The 17,263-nt window shown below is 34.5% G+C and overlaps 1 protein-coding gene across 1 annotated transcript; it reads left to right on the forward strand.

Annotated features, from left to right (window-relative positions):
• Positions 1-9,507: 9,507 nt before the first annotated feature.
• On the forward strand, positions 9,508-10,229 carry LOC120138256 (ethylene-responsive transcription factor RAP2-1-like). The gene has a single exon (XM_039153782.1). The coding sequence runs from the start codon at positions 9,620-9,622 to the stop codon at positions 10,097-10,099; it is 480 nt and encodes a 159-aa protein (XP_039009713.1). The 5' UTR covers positions 9,508-9,619; the 3' UTR covers positions 10,100-10,229.
• Positions 10,230-17,263: the final 7,034 nt, after the last annotated feature.

Consider the following 17,263-nt stretch of genomic DNA (forward strand, 5'->3'; position numbering starts at 1 on the left):
GTCCTTTCGTTTGTTGTGGTGCAGTCTCGTCTCTGCTAACTGTAATATTGAGCTTCTTTGGCTTCTTGTTTCCAGAACGAGTCCAATAATTTATCGCATCCAAGAATTTAGCCAAATGAGAGCTCCATCTCTTAATAATATCTCTTAAATCAGCCAATGATATGTAATTTATCATGATGTCATATACTATTACCTTAAGGGATGGGATCTGAAGCTCGACGAGAAGCCAATGTTTACGTTCCAAAACAGGGATAAACACCTGCAATCATAAGTAATAATTCATTCATTTGCGCACTTATTTATGAATACCTTTAAACTCAATCTAAAATAAACACTAACCTTATCGACCTCCCACCATGCAGGATAAAGTTTAGCTTGTCCATTGCCCAACGCAAATGATTCATCTCGTTGATTTTTCAAGTGAACGGCGTTAAAAGACGTCGGCATAATTGTATATCATGTATTTCTTTTATTTTCCTTAAGTTTCCTAATTATTAGAAGACGTGACACCCACGCAACGATATGCTGTTTTACAAAAAAAGACATATATTAGTAACTTACATAAATTTAAAAAAAATAATCAAATTAAAATATAAGAAAAATATAAGACTTACCCCTCCATCGAAATAGCCATTGTCTTCGACCCCTAATAATACGCCCCACCAAGACCGATCAAGCAACAAATAGATATCATCGTTGAGCTTGCATATGTCAGTGAAACACCCCTGGCTCTGCTCATGTAGATAAAAATCAACTGCGGTCTTAGCCCAAAGGGTGTTATCCAGAATTATGGTACTGGCCGGTAACTCATACGAGAGCCAACTTGAATCCATCATGTCTGGCACGTCAGAGGGTTTCTCAAGAATCCTACATATGACGCTATGTGAATCGGGCTCTTGAATGGTGGGAGGGACCTCTTCAACGATGACAGTGGCCTCTTGAACGGTGGGAGGGGACTCTCGAGGAATGATAGGGGCCTCTTCAATGATAGGAGTGGACTCTTGAGGGATGACAGGCGAGTCGGGCTTCTTCTTGCGGTGTCTTCGCACTATTGGGGTGTACGGAGACTTAATAGCACGTGCACGCCGTCTGATGCGTGAACTCTGTCGTGCAAGAAAAACCCGACATAAAGCATCCACCTTATCGGTCCGCTAAATAATTAAATACAAATATCAGTAAATAAACATACATGATATTTAAACAGTGAAAACAAAGACAAATATATTTCAAACTTTCAACCAAAAGACAAAACAAAGACAAATACTAACTTCACAGTGTTAAAGAATACACAGTTTAGCAGAATTGGCAGCAACCGAATAAATTTACTTCAACCAAAAGACAAAACAAAAAGACAAATACTAACTTCACATTGATAATAAACAGTTTAACAGTATTGGCAGCAACCGAATAAATTTACTAAGCAATCTAAGTGAAATGGTTAATTTAAGTGAAATTACGAGTAAATTTATCATCAAGTTAAATATGGAAAATCTTAAACTTACCTCGTTGCGTAGAGTATGAACCTCATTCTGCAATGATACTACCATCTCACGTAGAGTGGCAACCTTTCCACGTAAAGTAGACACCTCCACACACCATGCACCATCGTTATCGCGTAGAGTACCGATCTCCTCACGCAAGGCATTGACCTCATCACGTAACTCCCTTGACTCATCCCGTGGAGGTGGAGGTGGAGAACAGGGAGATAGAAGTCGTGGCATCTTTACCGGTCGCCTATCATGAAGTGATGGTGGAGAAGAGGCTCGATGATGTGACGGGATAGGTGATGGCTCTCGTTGTAGAGGTGTATAGTCGGGTCGATCAGGTGATGGCTCTGGGTGAGGTGATGGCTCTCGAAGTGGAGAAAGTGGAGGCTGCTCATCATTCGTGCCATCAAGAAAACGCTGACTAGCTTGCCACCAATCAGTGGCAAGCTCAGCCTCCGTGGGTGTCAGTCTCATTAATGGAATGTTGGCCTCCTAAAAATATAAAAACTCAAACAAAGTTAAACGTCTACTATTAATAACTTGTTTATATATGATAGTATTTGTGTTAACTTACATTATTTATTGTCGCATATGGTATTAAGTCTTCCCAATCCAACAGATGTTTTCTCTTCCAGGAAATAGCCATAGGAATATCATTTAAGGTTTTAATGCATATGTCCGCATGCTGGGGAAAGCCTCGAATATCCAAATCTACAAACAATATAATAACAAACATTAGTAATTGTTAAATAATTAATTATAATTTTGAAAACATTATATAGAAATTCTTACCTTAAAGGCCCAAACAAAGCCTGACAAAGTGTATTTCGACCCATCGCCCCGCAAACTTTTGCGGTCATCAAAGGCAGACGACAACTTAGTCCAGGTAGCTTTCCATATATACGAACCCCACGGAAACAGATTCCATGCATTTAGGTCCTCTACCAATAATATTAGCTCCTGAGGAATAGGTTGTCTGGCCTCTCTGCCTAAAAAGCCGACATACAAAAGTAGTAGAAGGCATACTAGGACAACATCGACGTCATTCATCCGAGTAAAACCATCTTTCTTATTAAACAATTTCTTCATGTCGTCGATGTGTAAGTTCGGCTTCTCTATTGACTTATCGAGAAAAACCCTGGATAACCATGATGGGCGTGTGATATGACGAGTATACCGGCCTACATCATCGTGTCTGAATCGTAGACCAGTGATTAAGCAGAACTTTCTTCCGCCCAAAACAAGTATACGCCGGTGGAAAATGAAACCATATCTCTTCCTCACCACGTTGTATACTGTCGGGTAGATCGCTAGTCATGGTCTGAAGCCACAAATGGGTCAAATTAGCATCTCCACCCGGATGCTGTACTCTCAGTCATGGCCCGAAGCAGGTTTCCTCAAACAATTTTCTTTGTGCATGTGAAAGCTTCGAAGCAATTGTAGTGGCTAGGCTAACTTTATTCCTTAATGTCAATGAAGCCGAAAAAAATTTCTACAAAAATAATAAACATACCAAGTTAGATATACCAAAAACTACACTGTGAAGATATACCAAAAACAATAAACATAAATAGTAGTTTATTCTTGAAACTAAAATTTGCAACACTGTTTTGTCTTTTTGGTTGAAATGAAAATCGCAACGAGATAATGAAAATCGCAACGCGGAAATGACTATCGCAACGAGAGAATCGCAACGCGAAATAACTATCGCAACGAGAGAATCGCAACGCGAAATGAAAATCGCAACGAGAGAATCGCAACGCGAAATGAAAATCGCAATGCGATTTTGGTTTCGCGTTGCGATTCTCTCGTTGCGATAGTTATTTATGCGTTGCGATTTTCATTCTCGAAACTATTCTTCTTCTGCATTACTTGAACCAAAAGATAAAACAAAGACAAATACTAACTTCACAGGCTAAACAGTTTAACAGTATTGGCAGCAATCGAATGAATTTAATAAGAAATCTAAGTGAAATGGTTAATCTATTATTGAAATTACCAGTAAACTTATCATCAATCTCAATATGAAAAACCTAAAATAATGCAAAAATTTCAAAAAAAAAAACAAAAAAAAACTAACCCTCGGAGGTTGATTTTCCATTTCTGAATGATTGTGAGGGATTTCTGACCGTGAATGGTTGTGAGGGATTTCGCCGGCGATGGGGACGGAAATCTTCGGAGATGGGGAAGGATTTCGCCGTAGAGAGTGAGATATGGAGATGGGACTGAGTGTTGTGATTTTAGGTTTGAGGTTATGAGTTACGATTACTGTGGACGGTTCAGTTTCCGATATATTAAGAAAAAATTCGTGTTTGGAATTTGAAAAAAAAATACGCGTTAATACGAATGGTGCTATGTAAATCGCATTGCGATAGTAAGATTCACATTGCGATTTACGTATTCGCATTGCGATTTTCCTAATTCGCATTGCGATTTACTTAATCGCGTTGCGATTTACGTATTTGCATTGCGAATTATGAAAATCGCAATGCGAATACGTAAATCGCAATGCGAATTAGGAAAATTGCATTGCGATGGTCAGTATTGCATTGCGATTTTCCAAATTCGCATTGCGATTTACTTATTCGCATTGCGAATTGGGAAAATCGCAACGCGAAATTGGAAAATCGCATTGCGATAGTCATAATCGCGTTGCGAATCTGGAAACTGATTTGCGATAATGGAGATCGCGTTGTGAATTAGCGATCGCATTGCGATTTTGTTGGTCATTTTGGCAAATCCGGAAAAAGTTGGTTAAAATCGTATATTATATGGGATTTTTGGTCACTGAGGTTATTTTCTCATATTTCTTCTCTGCTACCCGAAAAAAATTAAATAACCAACCCTAAAAAAACTAAACTCAACTCACCTCTCCCTCTCCTTCAACACACGCGGCGGTCGACCCTCCCCAAAGAGCCAACGCTCCCATAAAACCGGCCACCGTATGGGTGGCCCTTATTCTCTCGACCAACGCTCGACAAGGCGCGAGAACTCCTCGCCAACAGACCCCTCCCCGACGGAACTTGGCACCACTTCCTTCTTCTTCTCCTTGACCGAGACCCGATCCCATGGTCCACCACCATGAACGGTGGCGCCACGACTTAAACTGACCTAGCACACCTCTCAATGTTGCCCTCTGACGATGCCCCAGCCTAAACAAAACACGCCGGCAGTGGGAAGTTCTAACCCTTTTACCCTTTATTTTATATTTAAATTTTTAGATTAGGAACACTTGCATGCAGTAATCGAAAAAAATCAATGCTAGATGTGTCCTTACTTGGAAATTTCAGTTATGTTTTTGTTTGATTCTCAAAAACATTCTCCTCTATTACATTGTTTTAATTTTTTGGGTTATATACCCATTACAACCATCAGAAAATAAATTGATTTGCCTGCTGAATTTGGTTGGTATAGTTGGTGTTATCGTGATTTTGAGGAGATGGTGGCCTTACTGCTGCTGCAGCAGGGTATGACATGGGGTGGAATGGCTAGAGTGGCAGGCGTAGAGTGTTGCAGTGGGCAAGATGTGCCTGAAGTTGGTGACCAAATTAGGGTGAAGAAACCCTAACCGAGTTTTGGGCTCACCAATGGGCTTCACTCTTGGGCTTGGAGGCTTGTTGCTCTTGCTTGTTGGGCTTGCTTGTTGGGCATTTGGATTTCGATTTGGGTCGGATGACTCTTTGTAATTAGGCCCAATTATGGGCTCATAATTTGGTCGGGTGAAAACGAGTATCTACAGTTTGTAGAAAATTTTGAGTTTGGACCCAAAGGAATATGACGTTCCAATGTTTTATGTTTACACGGTTCTTGTATTTTGTACGCATCGACTATTCGATTGAGTGAACTCGGATTAGATCCAGAGGTTTTAAGTTACATGGTTGATGACTCTTGTTTTAAGTCTCAAATTTTCATTTAATTATTTTAGTAGAGCTGAATTATAAAATTATAGCTAAAATTTTGAATTTATAATTAAATTTAATTATATATTTATAATATTAAGACACAAATTAATCCAATTTAATAAATTTCTCTAGATTATACATATATTTTTCTTTATATTTTTTCATGTAATGTCATCTAATAAATAAAATCTCATCTACAAATATAAAGTATATTATAACTTTTTTTTAAAAGAAAATATTTTAGGGAAAAATTATTGGGCAAAAGTGCCCAAATAATGATGTGGGAATTTTTAATTCCCAAAGTAATGTAGCCACCCGATTAATTTCTGATATAGGATGTTTTCTACAGGGTTTTGGGATCTCTCGGTGTCTTCAGGGGTGGACCAGATTTCTCGGCGTCTTTGGGTGAATTCAATTGTGGAAATCCCGGCGCCTTTAGCATTTAAAAAAAAGTTGGCATTTTTACACAAATATCACCTTAACAAAAATTAATTACTTGTTAGGCACTGTTTAAGAATATTTTACGGATCTAGCATATTTTAAATACTTTCTATAAAATTATTTATGCATTAAATTACACAATATAATTATGTCTACCAATTACTACTTGACATTTTCTGATGCGTTTTTGACCCTTTCAAAATCCTATACGTATAGTATATTCTAGGATTTTGAAAAATAATTTTGCATAAAGGCGCGACACATTCACCGCATAGGATTTTGAAAAATAAATATTAGTTATAAAACTTTTATAAATATTTTTCAAAATCCTATGCGGTACATGTACCGCGTCTTTCTACAAAATTATTTTCAAAATGATAATGATTTGTAATATTTTATAAAATTATTTATATTTTAAATTACTTACCCTCAAAGTTTCCTAGAATATACTATACGTATAGGATTTTGAAAGGGTCAAAAACGCATCAGAAAGTGTCAAGTGGTAATTGGTAGATATAATTCTATTATGTAATTTAATGCATGAATAATTTTATAGAAAGTATTTAAAAATATGCTAGATCCATAAAATATTCTTAAACAGTGCCTAACAAGTAATTAATTTTTGTTAAGGTAATATTTGTGTAAAATAGCGAATTTATTTTCCGAAATCCCATTAAAGACGCCTAGAAATCCATCTAACAATGAACACCCCTTAAGACGCCAAGAGATCCCAAAACTCTGTAGAAAACACCCTATATCAGAAATTAATCAGATGAGTACATTACTTTAGGAATTAAAATTTCCCACATCATTATTTTGACACTTTTGCCAAAATTATTGATGATAGTATAAAGGTGTTAAAGAATTGACCGAACAAAAAATTTGCATTTAGCAATAAAAATTAAAAATAAAATACAAAGTTAATAAACTAAATTAAAGAAAGAGTAAATTTATTATTAAAAATAGAAATTGGAGTTAGGGGTGTTCATTAATAGGTTAGAATCGATTAAACCAATAGAGTCGAAATTTTTTTAGTTAAAAAATTGGTTAATTTTATGTTCGGTTGGTTAACGGTTAATAATTTTTTCAATGTTCGGTTATTAGTTAATTTGGTTTGAAATCGATTATATAAACAAATTTTTAAATTTTTAATATATTATTTAAATGACCATCCAGCTCAATTGGTAGAGCACAAGGCTCTTAACCTTGGGGTCGTGGGATCGAGTCTCACGGAGGGCATTTCATAATTCGGAGGTCTCCTACGAAAGTTGCTCTCAACCTGGCGTTAGGGGCAACCTACTATCTTACTTCCCCCTTACCCCATTACATATGGGAATAAGGGACTCCTAATTTTAGCTTTAGGAGTATTTAAATTTCAATTTTAACCAAATTAACTGAAAATATTAAATATTCAATAAATAATATATTAACGATTAAAGGTAAAAAATTCGATTAATCATTTTTGACCAATTCGATTTGATCGGTTAACCGAATCAATTGATTGAATACCCCTAATAGGAGTACATAGATTCTATATTGTTAGAGGATTATGTGATTCAAATTTAGTCAAAAAGAGATTTAAACTGACATATGAATTAGGAGTGAGTTTTTGAATTACTCGAATTGAATCAAATTAAAACATTTCAAATTTGTCGAATTAACAAGTTATTTTCTATCATTCAAGTTTTATTTAAAATTTTCTAATATAAAATTCCAATCAAATCAATTCAAATTTTCGAATCAAATCAAATCAAATTTTATTTACTTTAATTTTATATGATTAATTCAAAATACAACAATAATACTAAAATGACTTTAAAAGTAACATTTTAGGGCACGGTGTTAATAGTCAAAGTAACATTTTAGTGGAGTGAATGACTTTTTTTAATACTAAAAATCAAACAACCAATTAAGAGATCACACATTAAAACCATGGATTAAGCACTCAGAATTAGGGAGGTGAACCATATCCGAACTTGATGTCTGAATTTCGATTGGATTATTTTTTTTAAATGTTCGAGTCAAGACGGATCTTTTAAAATATATGTTCGGGTTGAGTTGGGTCGGATTCGAGTTTAATGTGAAAAATATCTGACTTGACCCGACGTGAAAAATAATATAAACTTACCTTATATACTTAGAAATAAATTACAATAATAATCTTTTATATATTATATTTTCAATTAGATCAGTATTTTTATTGAATAAAAATATTTTTTATAAATATATTTATTTCGAGTTAAATCGAGTTCAGATTTTATCTAAAATATTTGGGTCATTTTCGAATCTAATTAAATCATCTCGATAGTCGGATCGAATCGAATCTAAAATAGAGAGTTTATATTTTTAAATCGGGTCAGGTTGATCGAAAACCGACCTAAGCCGACCCATGCCCATCCCTACTCACAGTTGTGGAAAATTGGACCACCACTCTCTTGTTTTTGGAAGGAAAAAAGTCTTAAATTGTAATTAAATGATTATGATTCACAATTGACACCCAAAAAAGTCGGTTCAATATGTTTGAAGCATAAAGGAACAATCAAATAATAATAATTAACCAATTTGCTATTTCCATTAAAAATAGATTGATCCATCTTTATTGCGTGGACGAAAACCAATCTCAATATCTATCCACCCATCCACCACCGACTTCACTTTGCTTCGACATAAAAATATATTTATTTATAATTTTAATAATTAATCTTCTTAAATATTTTTATTCTTTTTTAATTGGACCTAAAATATTAAAGTATTGTTTATAATCAAATTTAAACGGAAATATTTAATATAAACTGTTATTATTTTGTTGAAAGTTATAACTAATTGAATAAATTCATTTAAAATTTTAATTTTTCTAAGATATGTTGATATTTGATAATAATATGAATTTTAATTTATCTAAAATTAAATTAAATCAAATCTTAAACAGAAAACAAAATTCTCCGGACACTATTTTTTTGTTTATAATATTTAAACCTGAATTTTCTTATGAAATCTTTCTCCACCCAACTTGGATTGATCCCTTCGCCACTTGACTAACATTATTATCCTAAATAAATAAATAAATAAACTAAGCAAAATGCTGTTATTTCAGTTATACAAAAAGCTACTTCCTTTCTTTGATTTATAAAGTATCCAATTTATATAGTTATATTAGATGTTAACCAATAACCAAACATTGATATCTTCCCACACATAAATAAAGAAAGATAGTTATCTAATTTTTTTTATTGCACTCTTAATTTTAGAATTTCTAATTAATCTAAATTTTACTTGATATAAAACAGTGTAAGCGTATAAAAAAATAAACTTGGGAAATTATATGCTTGCCAACAGGATGTTCCAGACTAAAAATACGTCGGCTATCACATGCTCAGAACTGAGAAGCCGCTACTTGAGTTGATTTCGGTTAAGACACCAAACACCCTTTCGTATTCACCAAGAGAAAATTAGTGTGTATTTAATAGCGTTTATTATGTTACAAGTATATTTATATTTTATAGGTTACTTAAGACAAATTAAGAGGTGGAGATGATGGGTTATGTCGGCCAAATTTGGATTTATCTTTAATGATGATCAACGTGGCGGCCGTGCCCAGACGACGGACTAGAAGCCAAGTGGGAAACTATACTCTTTCATTTTTGTATATATTTACTTCTCAGAATACCTTTTGAAGCAAAGCCTATTCCTATTCTATGATTAAACAAATATAGTTTATCTTTTCTTCTTGCTGCCTTACCAGTTCTAATTTCTGGAAAACCAAGATCCCGTTTAAGGGTTTTCATTTTTATGTTGTTTAGCATGGAAGGTGATTGTTGCTCAAGTTCAAGTTGGACGAGCGGGGAGAGGAGGAAGGTGCAAAGGCAACAGAAGAAGGAGAAACCATTTAGAGGGATAAGGATGAGGAACTGGGGGAAGTGGGTGGCTGAAATCAGGGAACCCAACAAGAGGTCCAGGATTTGGCTCGGCTCTTACACTACACCTATCGCCGCCGCCCGTGCCTACGACACCGCCGTGTTCTACTTGCGTGGCCCTTCCGCAAGGCTCAACTTCCCCGATCTCATTTTACAAGAAGAGGACCAACTTAGGGACATCTCAGCCGCTTCCATACGAAAGAAAGCAACCGAGGTCGGTGCTAAAGTCGACGCCTTGCAGGCGTCGCCGTCGCTTCATAATCATGCTTCCGCATCGGAATCACCAGATAATACTCGTCGAGTTTTCCCGAATCCTGATTTGAATAAGTACCCTGAAAGTTCTGATGAAGAATGAATCCATGTAACAGCGATGATTGATGGAAATAGACCCCCGAAAAGCAACTGTTCATAGGTGCCATTTTTTTCTTCTTTTGTGTTCATCTCATCGAAATGGAATCAATGAAAAATGGTTTGATTCTGTTTGATAAGGTTGCGTTTTGATTTGGAATACAATTAAACTTTAGTTTATGGAACAGGAATTTGGCTAAGCATAGGTAGTTAACTGCTTTGGCAATTACTTCAATTTTTTCATCTTCAGCAAACATATATGATACTCTAATTGCATGCGTCCAACAAATTTAAATGGTTAGATTCAGGGGGGGAACCTATTTTAGTTTTGATATCATTAAAATTGGGTTAATGACCAATTTATCTGCTGAAAACCTGTTCAATTTCCGAATGACAGTTAGAAAATCCCCTTCGAAATCCTAACTCAACTGTCAACAGGATTGCCTTTACGCATACCCACGCATATGCAACAAACGCATCAACCATGTCTTCATGAGGGTAAGTACACACACTCATATTTTCTGTACTGGCTATACTGTTAAGAGCTAAAACACCGGAAATAAAACTGTGTCAGTATATAAAACGATATATCAAAATTGATTTTTTTACAATCCGATGTCGGTGGCCTCCATCGTACTTTCTTAGCCGTCATTTTTCTTTTAAAATATCACATGATTCAATCAGAAACTTTCAGCACACAATAAAAAATATTGTTACACCACACTAGAGAGTTATCCGCGAGTTTTCCGCACAGCATTTTCTTCGCGCCTCATAATCACAGGACCTTAAGATTCCTCCGAATTTTTTACATCTCGAAATTTTGGGGAAGACGTAAAGAGAACAACTTTGAGAAAGAACTAAACCATTTAAGATCCCTTAGAAAATGCCCCCCTTAACAAACCCATATTATCTATTAGAGTTAAATTCATCGTCACCTGAACATATTTACCTAACTAACCTTATAGATAATAATTATAGTCCTACGGCTAACACGTTTACTAACGAGTCTTTATATAACCTTTTCGAGCATGAATGAGAGACAAGATGCGACCTTAATGAAATCACCTCACCTTAACTCTTCTTTGCTCCGTTGGATTAAAATTCATTATTATGAGTACATAATTTTAATTTATATTGTTATCATAAAATATGACACAAATTAAGTGACCAATTATGTTACAAAGTCATAAGATATTAGAAGTGTTATGGAAATAAAAGTGTAGATACTATTAAAGTTGTATTTATAATTTGACGAGGGACATGATTATAGGTAAAAACAATAAATGATTCTTAAATCAACTATATAAAGGGGTTATGGTCCCCAAAAAATAGATTATCTCATATTTTTCTTATCCATGTTAGAGAGTTTATACTCCAGAGAATTTCAACTTCTTGGAAGATCACAACTAAAGATATACTCAAGGATTTCAACCTATCAATTAATTTTTGTACGCTTTCGCATCTAGTATTTTATTCTTGATGATTTAACATGATTAGATATTGGTTCGTTTTTCATATTATTATGGTTTGATTCTAACAAGTGGCATCATTTCCAGATCATGTTGAATTATTGAGAATGAATTTATTTTCTATTATTTTAAATTGATTCGTATTAAAAGAATTTATGAGATTGATTATAGCTGTAAAAATTAAGTACTGTAAAACAAATAAATTAACACTGACAAGTATGATATAATGAAATGAATAAGAATAATTTTTTACTGTACCGTGGTAATCCACTATCTTATAAGTGAATTTGCTCTGACCGATGTAATCATAAAAAATAGACGATCGCACCCAAGGTTAATACAATACTCCTTGTTTTGTACACCTATGATAGGAAGCTGAATTTCAGTTGATTGTACTTTTCTTAAAGGTAGAGAGATTTGAAAAATGTCAATGATAGCCAAAAAGAAAAAGATCAACTAGTAAAGGCTTAAAAATAATAAAGGAAACTTGAACGTTTCAAAGTTTAAAATGGAACAAGAGAGGAAGAACGTTTCAAACTTTTAGGATTCAAAGGTAAGTTGTAGGTGAGATTTTTTACGGTGAAAGTTGAGATATTTCTCCCTTTTAGTTCCAACATTACCCCTATTTGGAACCTATATGAACTTCTTTGGTTATCATTGACCATCTACTATCTTTGGTTTTGATTTTTTTTATTTGAAATAAGCACATAGAAATGGGAAATGTATCTGAAGTTACTTCAGTGCTATTCAATTCTCACGTTAGAATTGAATCATCATTTTTACCCTCGGCTTATAAAAAAAATTAGCTAAGCATGACGAAGGTCATACTTATCATTTTTTTTGAAATGGAAGCTTTAAAAGGAATGAACAAAGTAAAACTAAAGAAATTTTATGAAAGCTAAGAAAAAAAAACAAAAAAAACAAATGTTTTTTTATAATTATGAATGATGAAATATGCTTACCCTAGGAAGGTATTTATAGCCTTCTAAAACCCTAAATTATGCTAAAAATTAAAAAATATAAATCCTAAAAATAGTTTGAATTAAATCCAAAAGATAATTCTAAAATCTTGAATTTTAAATTGCATGAAATACTCCAACCGTCTGTCCACATTCTAGAATTGATTATTGGACGCCACTGACTGGACCTTCTAGAATTTGTTGACTCACTGTCACGTCAGCAGCTAATGCCCAATTTCATGCCCACTATTCCAGCCTTGATTTCATAACAAAAAGTGCAGTTTTCGGGCCTTTTAAGCATATTTTTTTAGCAATCATTGTCCTGCACAAAAAGCATATAAAAACATCCAATTCAACAATAAAGATGAATAATCGAAGAGTATTTAAGCACAAAATGTAGCACAAAATACACACTAGTCAAAGAGCATAAAACTTTTTCTTTCACGTCGATAGATTCATCAAGTCCTTCTCACTAAGACAACCCAAAGCCTGAGCTATAAATCCATTAAGAGTTCAAAAACTCAACCTCAATTTTGCACAGTACATCATAGGGATAGGAAATAATGTACTACATTCAGTCAATGGGCTTAAGACCCATCCCCCTCGACGTATCAAGAACTAGTTTTCTACATAACCTTGTGGTTAGTGGAACAACTAGTTCCTTTCTGATTTCACATACTCCATAGAGAGCACCATTTTGTATTAAATGTCTCACACATTCATTTATTATCTGTGTCGCGACCGTCTTTCAGGTGGGCACGCAATTGGGTTTCGACTTGAAAAATGTGTTAGAGTCGCCACCGATCATTTAAATATATATTTAGTTGACCGGACACCATCTTACATGTTCTACATTTTACTAGAAATATATCAGATTGGGAGTCTGTTACAATCAAGGAATGATTAGCACCCTTGTATTACCCTTTCGGTACCAATTAATTTTTTGGTTGTCTTAACCGCGAAAATTAAAATTTAAAAACCTGTTTCGAATTGCTTCCCTTTGATCGATTGAAATTACTAATGAAAAAAGTCAAAGATATGTTAGATGGTAGAATAAAACACATCAAATAAAAATTAATTAAATAAAAAGAAAAAAATAAATAAATCATAGAAGGAAAAAATATATAAAAATGTTATATATAAGAATATTTAAAGAAAAAACGAAACAAAAGAAGAAAATGTTAAATTTCAGAGAAAAAATAATAAAAACAATAAACAAAAAAATAATAATAATAACATTAGAAGAGGAAAAAATAATAAAACAAAAAAACAAAAATGGAATAAAAACTGAAAATATAAAATAAAATAAACAATAAACATGGAGGACTAAACAATAATTAATCTTAAACATTCATACCAAATCAATGACCAAAACAAAAGATACACATATCTAAGGGTCAAATTGAATATTAATAAAAAATACATAAAACGTAAAAACATAACTAAAATACAAGTACTGAAAAATAAATGCTCAAAATGAAATAAAGCAGAATTTCATTAAATGGCTGAAGCATGAAATGACACAAGTGTAGGGACCTAAGATGAGATTAACCCATTCACAAATTACCCAGAGATCCCTCCCCAATACGACGTAGTTTCGGGGAGGGTATAAATACCCTATAGGCCGGCCATTAAGGCCCTTGTCCACCATTTTTTCAATTTTTCTTCTCTCTCTAAGAGAGTGAAGCTCTGACTTCTCTCTAACTCCCTCATCGGAGGGAAACCAGCCACCAGGTCGACCACTGCCGACCGCCACTCCAGCGGTCGAAAAAATCAAACTTGCTGAAAATGTTCCCCCAACCTTGTGAACATTGTTCCGTAGCCTGATTTTTCAACAAAACGCCAAATCGACATAGATCTACAAAAATACGTTTGGATTTTTACCTTTTTCGATGAGACTCTTCGTCTTCCGATGTGACCTACGAAGAAAGCCCTTGGCTTTTTGTGATATATGGTTTTCGCTTAGTTTTTGTCTACTGATGCCTTATTTTTGTTCGGGTTTTTTGCTATGAATGTTTCTGTTTTCTGCCTTGTACACGATGCTCATGGTTTTGGTGCGGTTGTTATTTTTTGTGGTTTTATTGGTTGTGCTTGGTTTTGTGTTTCGCTGTTCCCCTCGTTGGTTGTTTGGCCTCACTATTTATGTCCTCTGTTTGGCCTCACCGGGGGGCTTTTTATAGCCCCAGTATTGACTATGGGCCCCGAACGGGATGAGATGTGTAGTTGTGAAACCTCGAGATGGTTCAGTTGTGGAACCTCGGGATAGTTTAATCCGGGTTCTTCGGCATGACGTTTCGGCCAACCTGTTGGCGCGTGGTCTCCATGCGCATGACTGATTTCTCTTCTGGCGGTGCCCCTGCTAAAACATGTAACCCTAGTTCGGGATTCTGGGCTGGGTCAGGCCCACTCAATCCGGGGCTACTGGATCAGGCTGACCTGGTTGGGATTCCTGTTGGACCCGAACATGGACTCATTATTGGACCTGGACCACAATAAAATAAAATAAATTAATAAATTAAAATAAATAATAATAATAATAATAATCAAAAAGATTTTAAAACTATATATATTATATATAATTTTAAAAGGTTTTCAAAACTATATATTATATAGTTTTCAAAATGTTTTAAAAATTATATACTATATATATTTTCAAAATATTTTTTAAAAAACCATATATTATATAAGTTTTCAAAATGTTTTTAAAAACCATATATTATATAAGTTTTCAAAATGTTTTTAAAAACTATATATTATATAAGTTTTCAAAATGTTTTTTTAAAAACCATATATTATATATATCTTCAAAATGTTTTCAAAACTATATAATATATATATTTCCAAAATTATTTGCAAACTATAATATATATATATATATATATATATATAAAATAAAATAAATAAAATAAAAAAACCAAACAAAAATAAGTGTCTACAGCTGCCCCTCTTTGTCCTTTTTCATGAAACAAAAAATAGGATAAAGATAAAAGGACGCAAATTTTCATTCGGTATGAAGGTGTCCCTCAGTCTAATATACTCCTTTGTGGAGTTGAAATTGACTCTGATATTGCAATTAGGAATAACTCCCTGTTAAATTGAGTTGCAGATGACTACTCCGTAGCAAAGTCGAGTCCGTCTTGAAATGATATACTTCTTCATGAAATTGAAATAGTATTTTGGAATTTGAGTCGAAAGGTGGCTTCTTGTTGCCAAATCGTAGTCAACATTGGTCTTCGGCTTAAAGACCTTGGTTTGCAAATTCGACTGGAAAATAGTTCCTTAACTCTACCATATGGTTGATAGGCCCTCGAGCTGAACGAAATCGAACTCAAAAATTTTCGTTGACATATAGCTTTTCTCGACTTAAGCTATGCTGATGGAAGATGGTTTCTTGTCACTAAAGCACAACTAACCCAGGTCTTCTTCTTGAATTAAAGACCACAGTTTAAACTTTAACCAGAAAGTAGTTGATACGTCATCGAGCTGAATGTAATCGAACTCGAAAGTCTTCATTGATAGATAACCCTTATCGCCTTGAGTTATGTTGTACTAAGCTGAGATTTCCCCATATCTTCTTATTGACTTGAAGACCTCGGCTTCAACAAGAAAGTAGTTTCTCGATGCTACCATGTGGTCGATGTGTCATCGAGCTGAATGGAATCGAAATCGATAGTTTTTGTTGACAAATAACTTTTCTTGACTTAAGCTATGCTGTAAATTTGACATGCCCTTGAGCTGAAATGGAATCGAACTCGAAAGTATTTATTTACAGATAACCCTTCTTGCCTTAAGTTATGCTGTAAATTTGATATGTCCTTGAGCTGAATTTAATCGAACTCGAAGGCCTTTGTTGACAGATAACACTTCTCGCCTTGAGTTATGCTATAAATTTGATATGCCTTTGAGCTGAATGTAATCGAACTCGAAGGTCTTTACTAACAGATAACTCTTCTCGCCTTGAGTTATGTTGTAAATTTGGTATGTCCTTGAGCTGAGTGTAATCGAACTCGAAGGTTTTTTGATGGCATATAGCCCTTCTCGCCTTGAGCTATGCTGCTAATAATTCCTTAAGTGAAAAATGGCTCCCCTTCATGGGTCTAAGACAGACATAATTCTTTAAATGACTCCCCTTCACGGGAAAGCCAAGTGGTATGTTCTGTCAGGTGGTTCCCCTTCACGGGTCTGAACCATGTAGATTATCTTTGATTGACTCTCCTTCACGGGAAAGCCATATGGATGTCTTCGAGTGACTCCTCTTTGTGAGAAAGACGAGTGAGGTAGTCTTTCATTTGGATATCATCCGTCTTGGAGTTGAAATCTGGCTTGAAAATTTTAACTGAAAAATAGCCACTCGTTGTTGAGTTAAGCTGAAATGGATCCGTTCTGAATTGGCTCTCAAACCCGTCTGAAGTTGTTTCTGAGATCTGTCGATCTTTCAATATGTCAAGTTGGTTGAGGGGTAGCTTCTCGCTGCTGATTTAAGCAACCACCATCAATCTTTTGAAGGTGCTTTTAAATCAAGTATATTTTATCTTGAAGATGAAAGTTGACCCTAAAAGTTGCAAAAAATTATGTATGCTAAAAAATGATAAATGTGATGCTCTTAAGTACGTCTAAGATGCATGCAACATGAATTAATTATGTTTTATCTCCTGGATGGAGTCTCGTTCTTTGTCTACCGATCTGGTTATTGGAATCGATCATGCCCCATTTTCTTCTTGGGTTACTGACAATGTCACAAGC

This window comes from Hibiscus syriacus, unplaced genomic scaffold (genome assembly GCF_006381635.1).
Source record: "Hibiscus syriacus cultivar Baekdansim isolate YM2019G1 unplaced genomic scaffold, ASM638163v2 tig00110683_pilon, whole genome shotgun sequence".
Lineage (NCBI taxonomy): Eukaryota > Viridiplantae > Streptophyta > Magnoliopsida > Malvales > Malvaceae > Hibiscus > Hibiscus syriacus.

What these genes read in the sequence shown, in the direction of transcription:
- LOC120138256 (XM_039153782.1), top strand. Translation starts at nt 9,620, where the DNA reads ATGTTGTTTAGCATGGAAGGTGATTGTTGCTCAAGTTCAAGTTGGACG.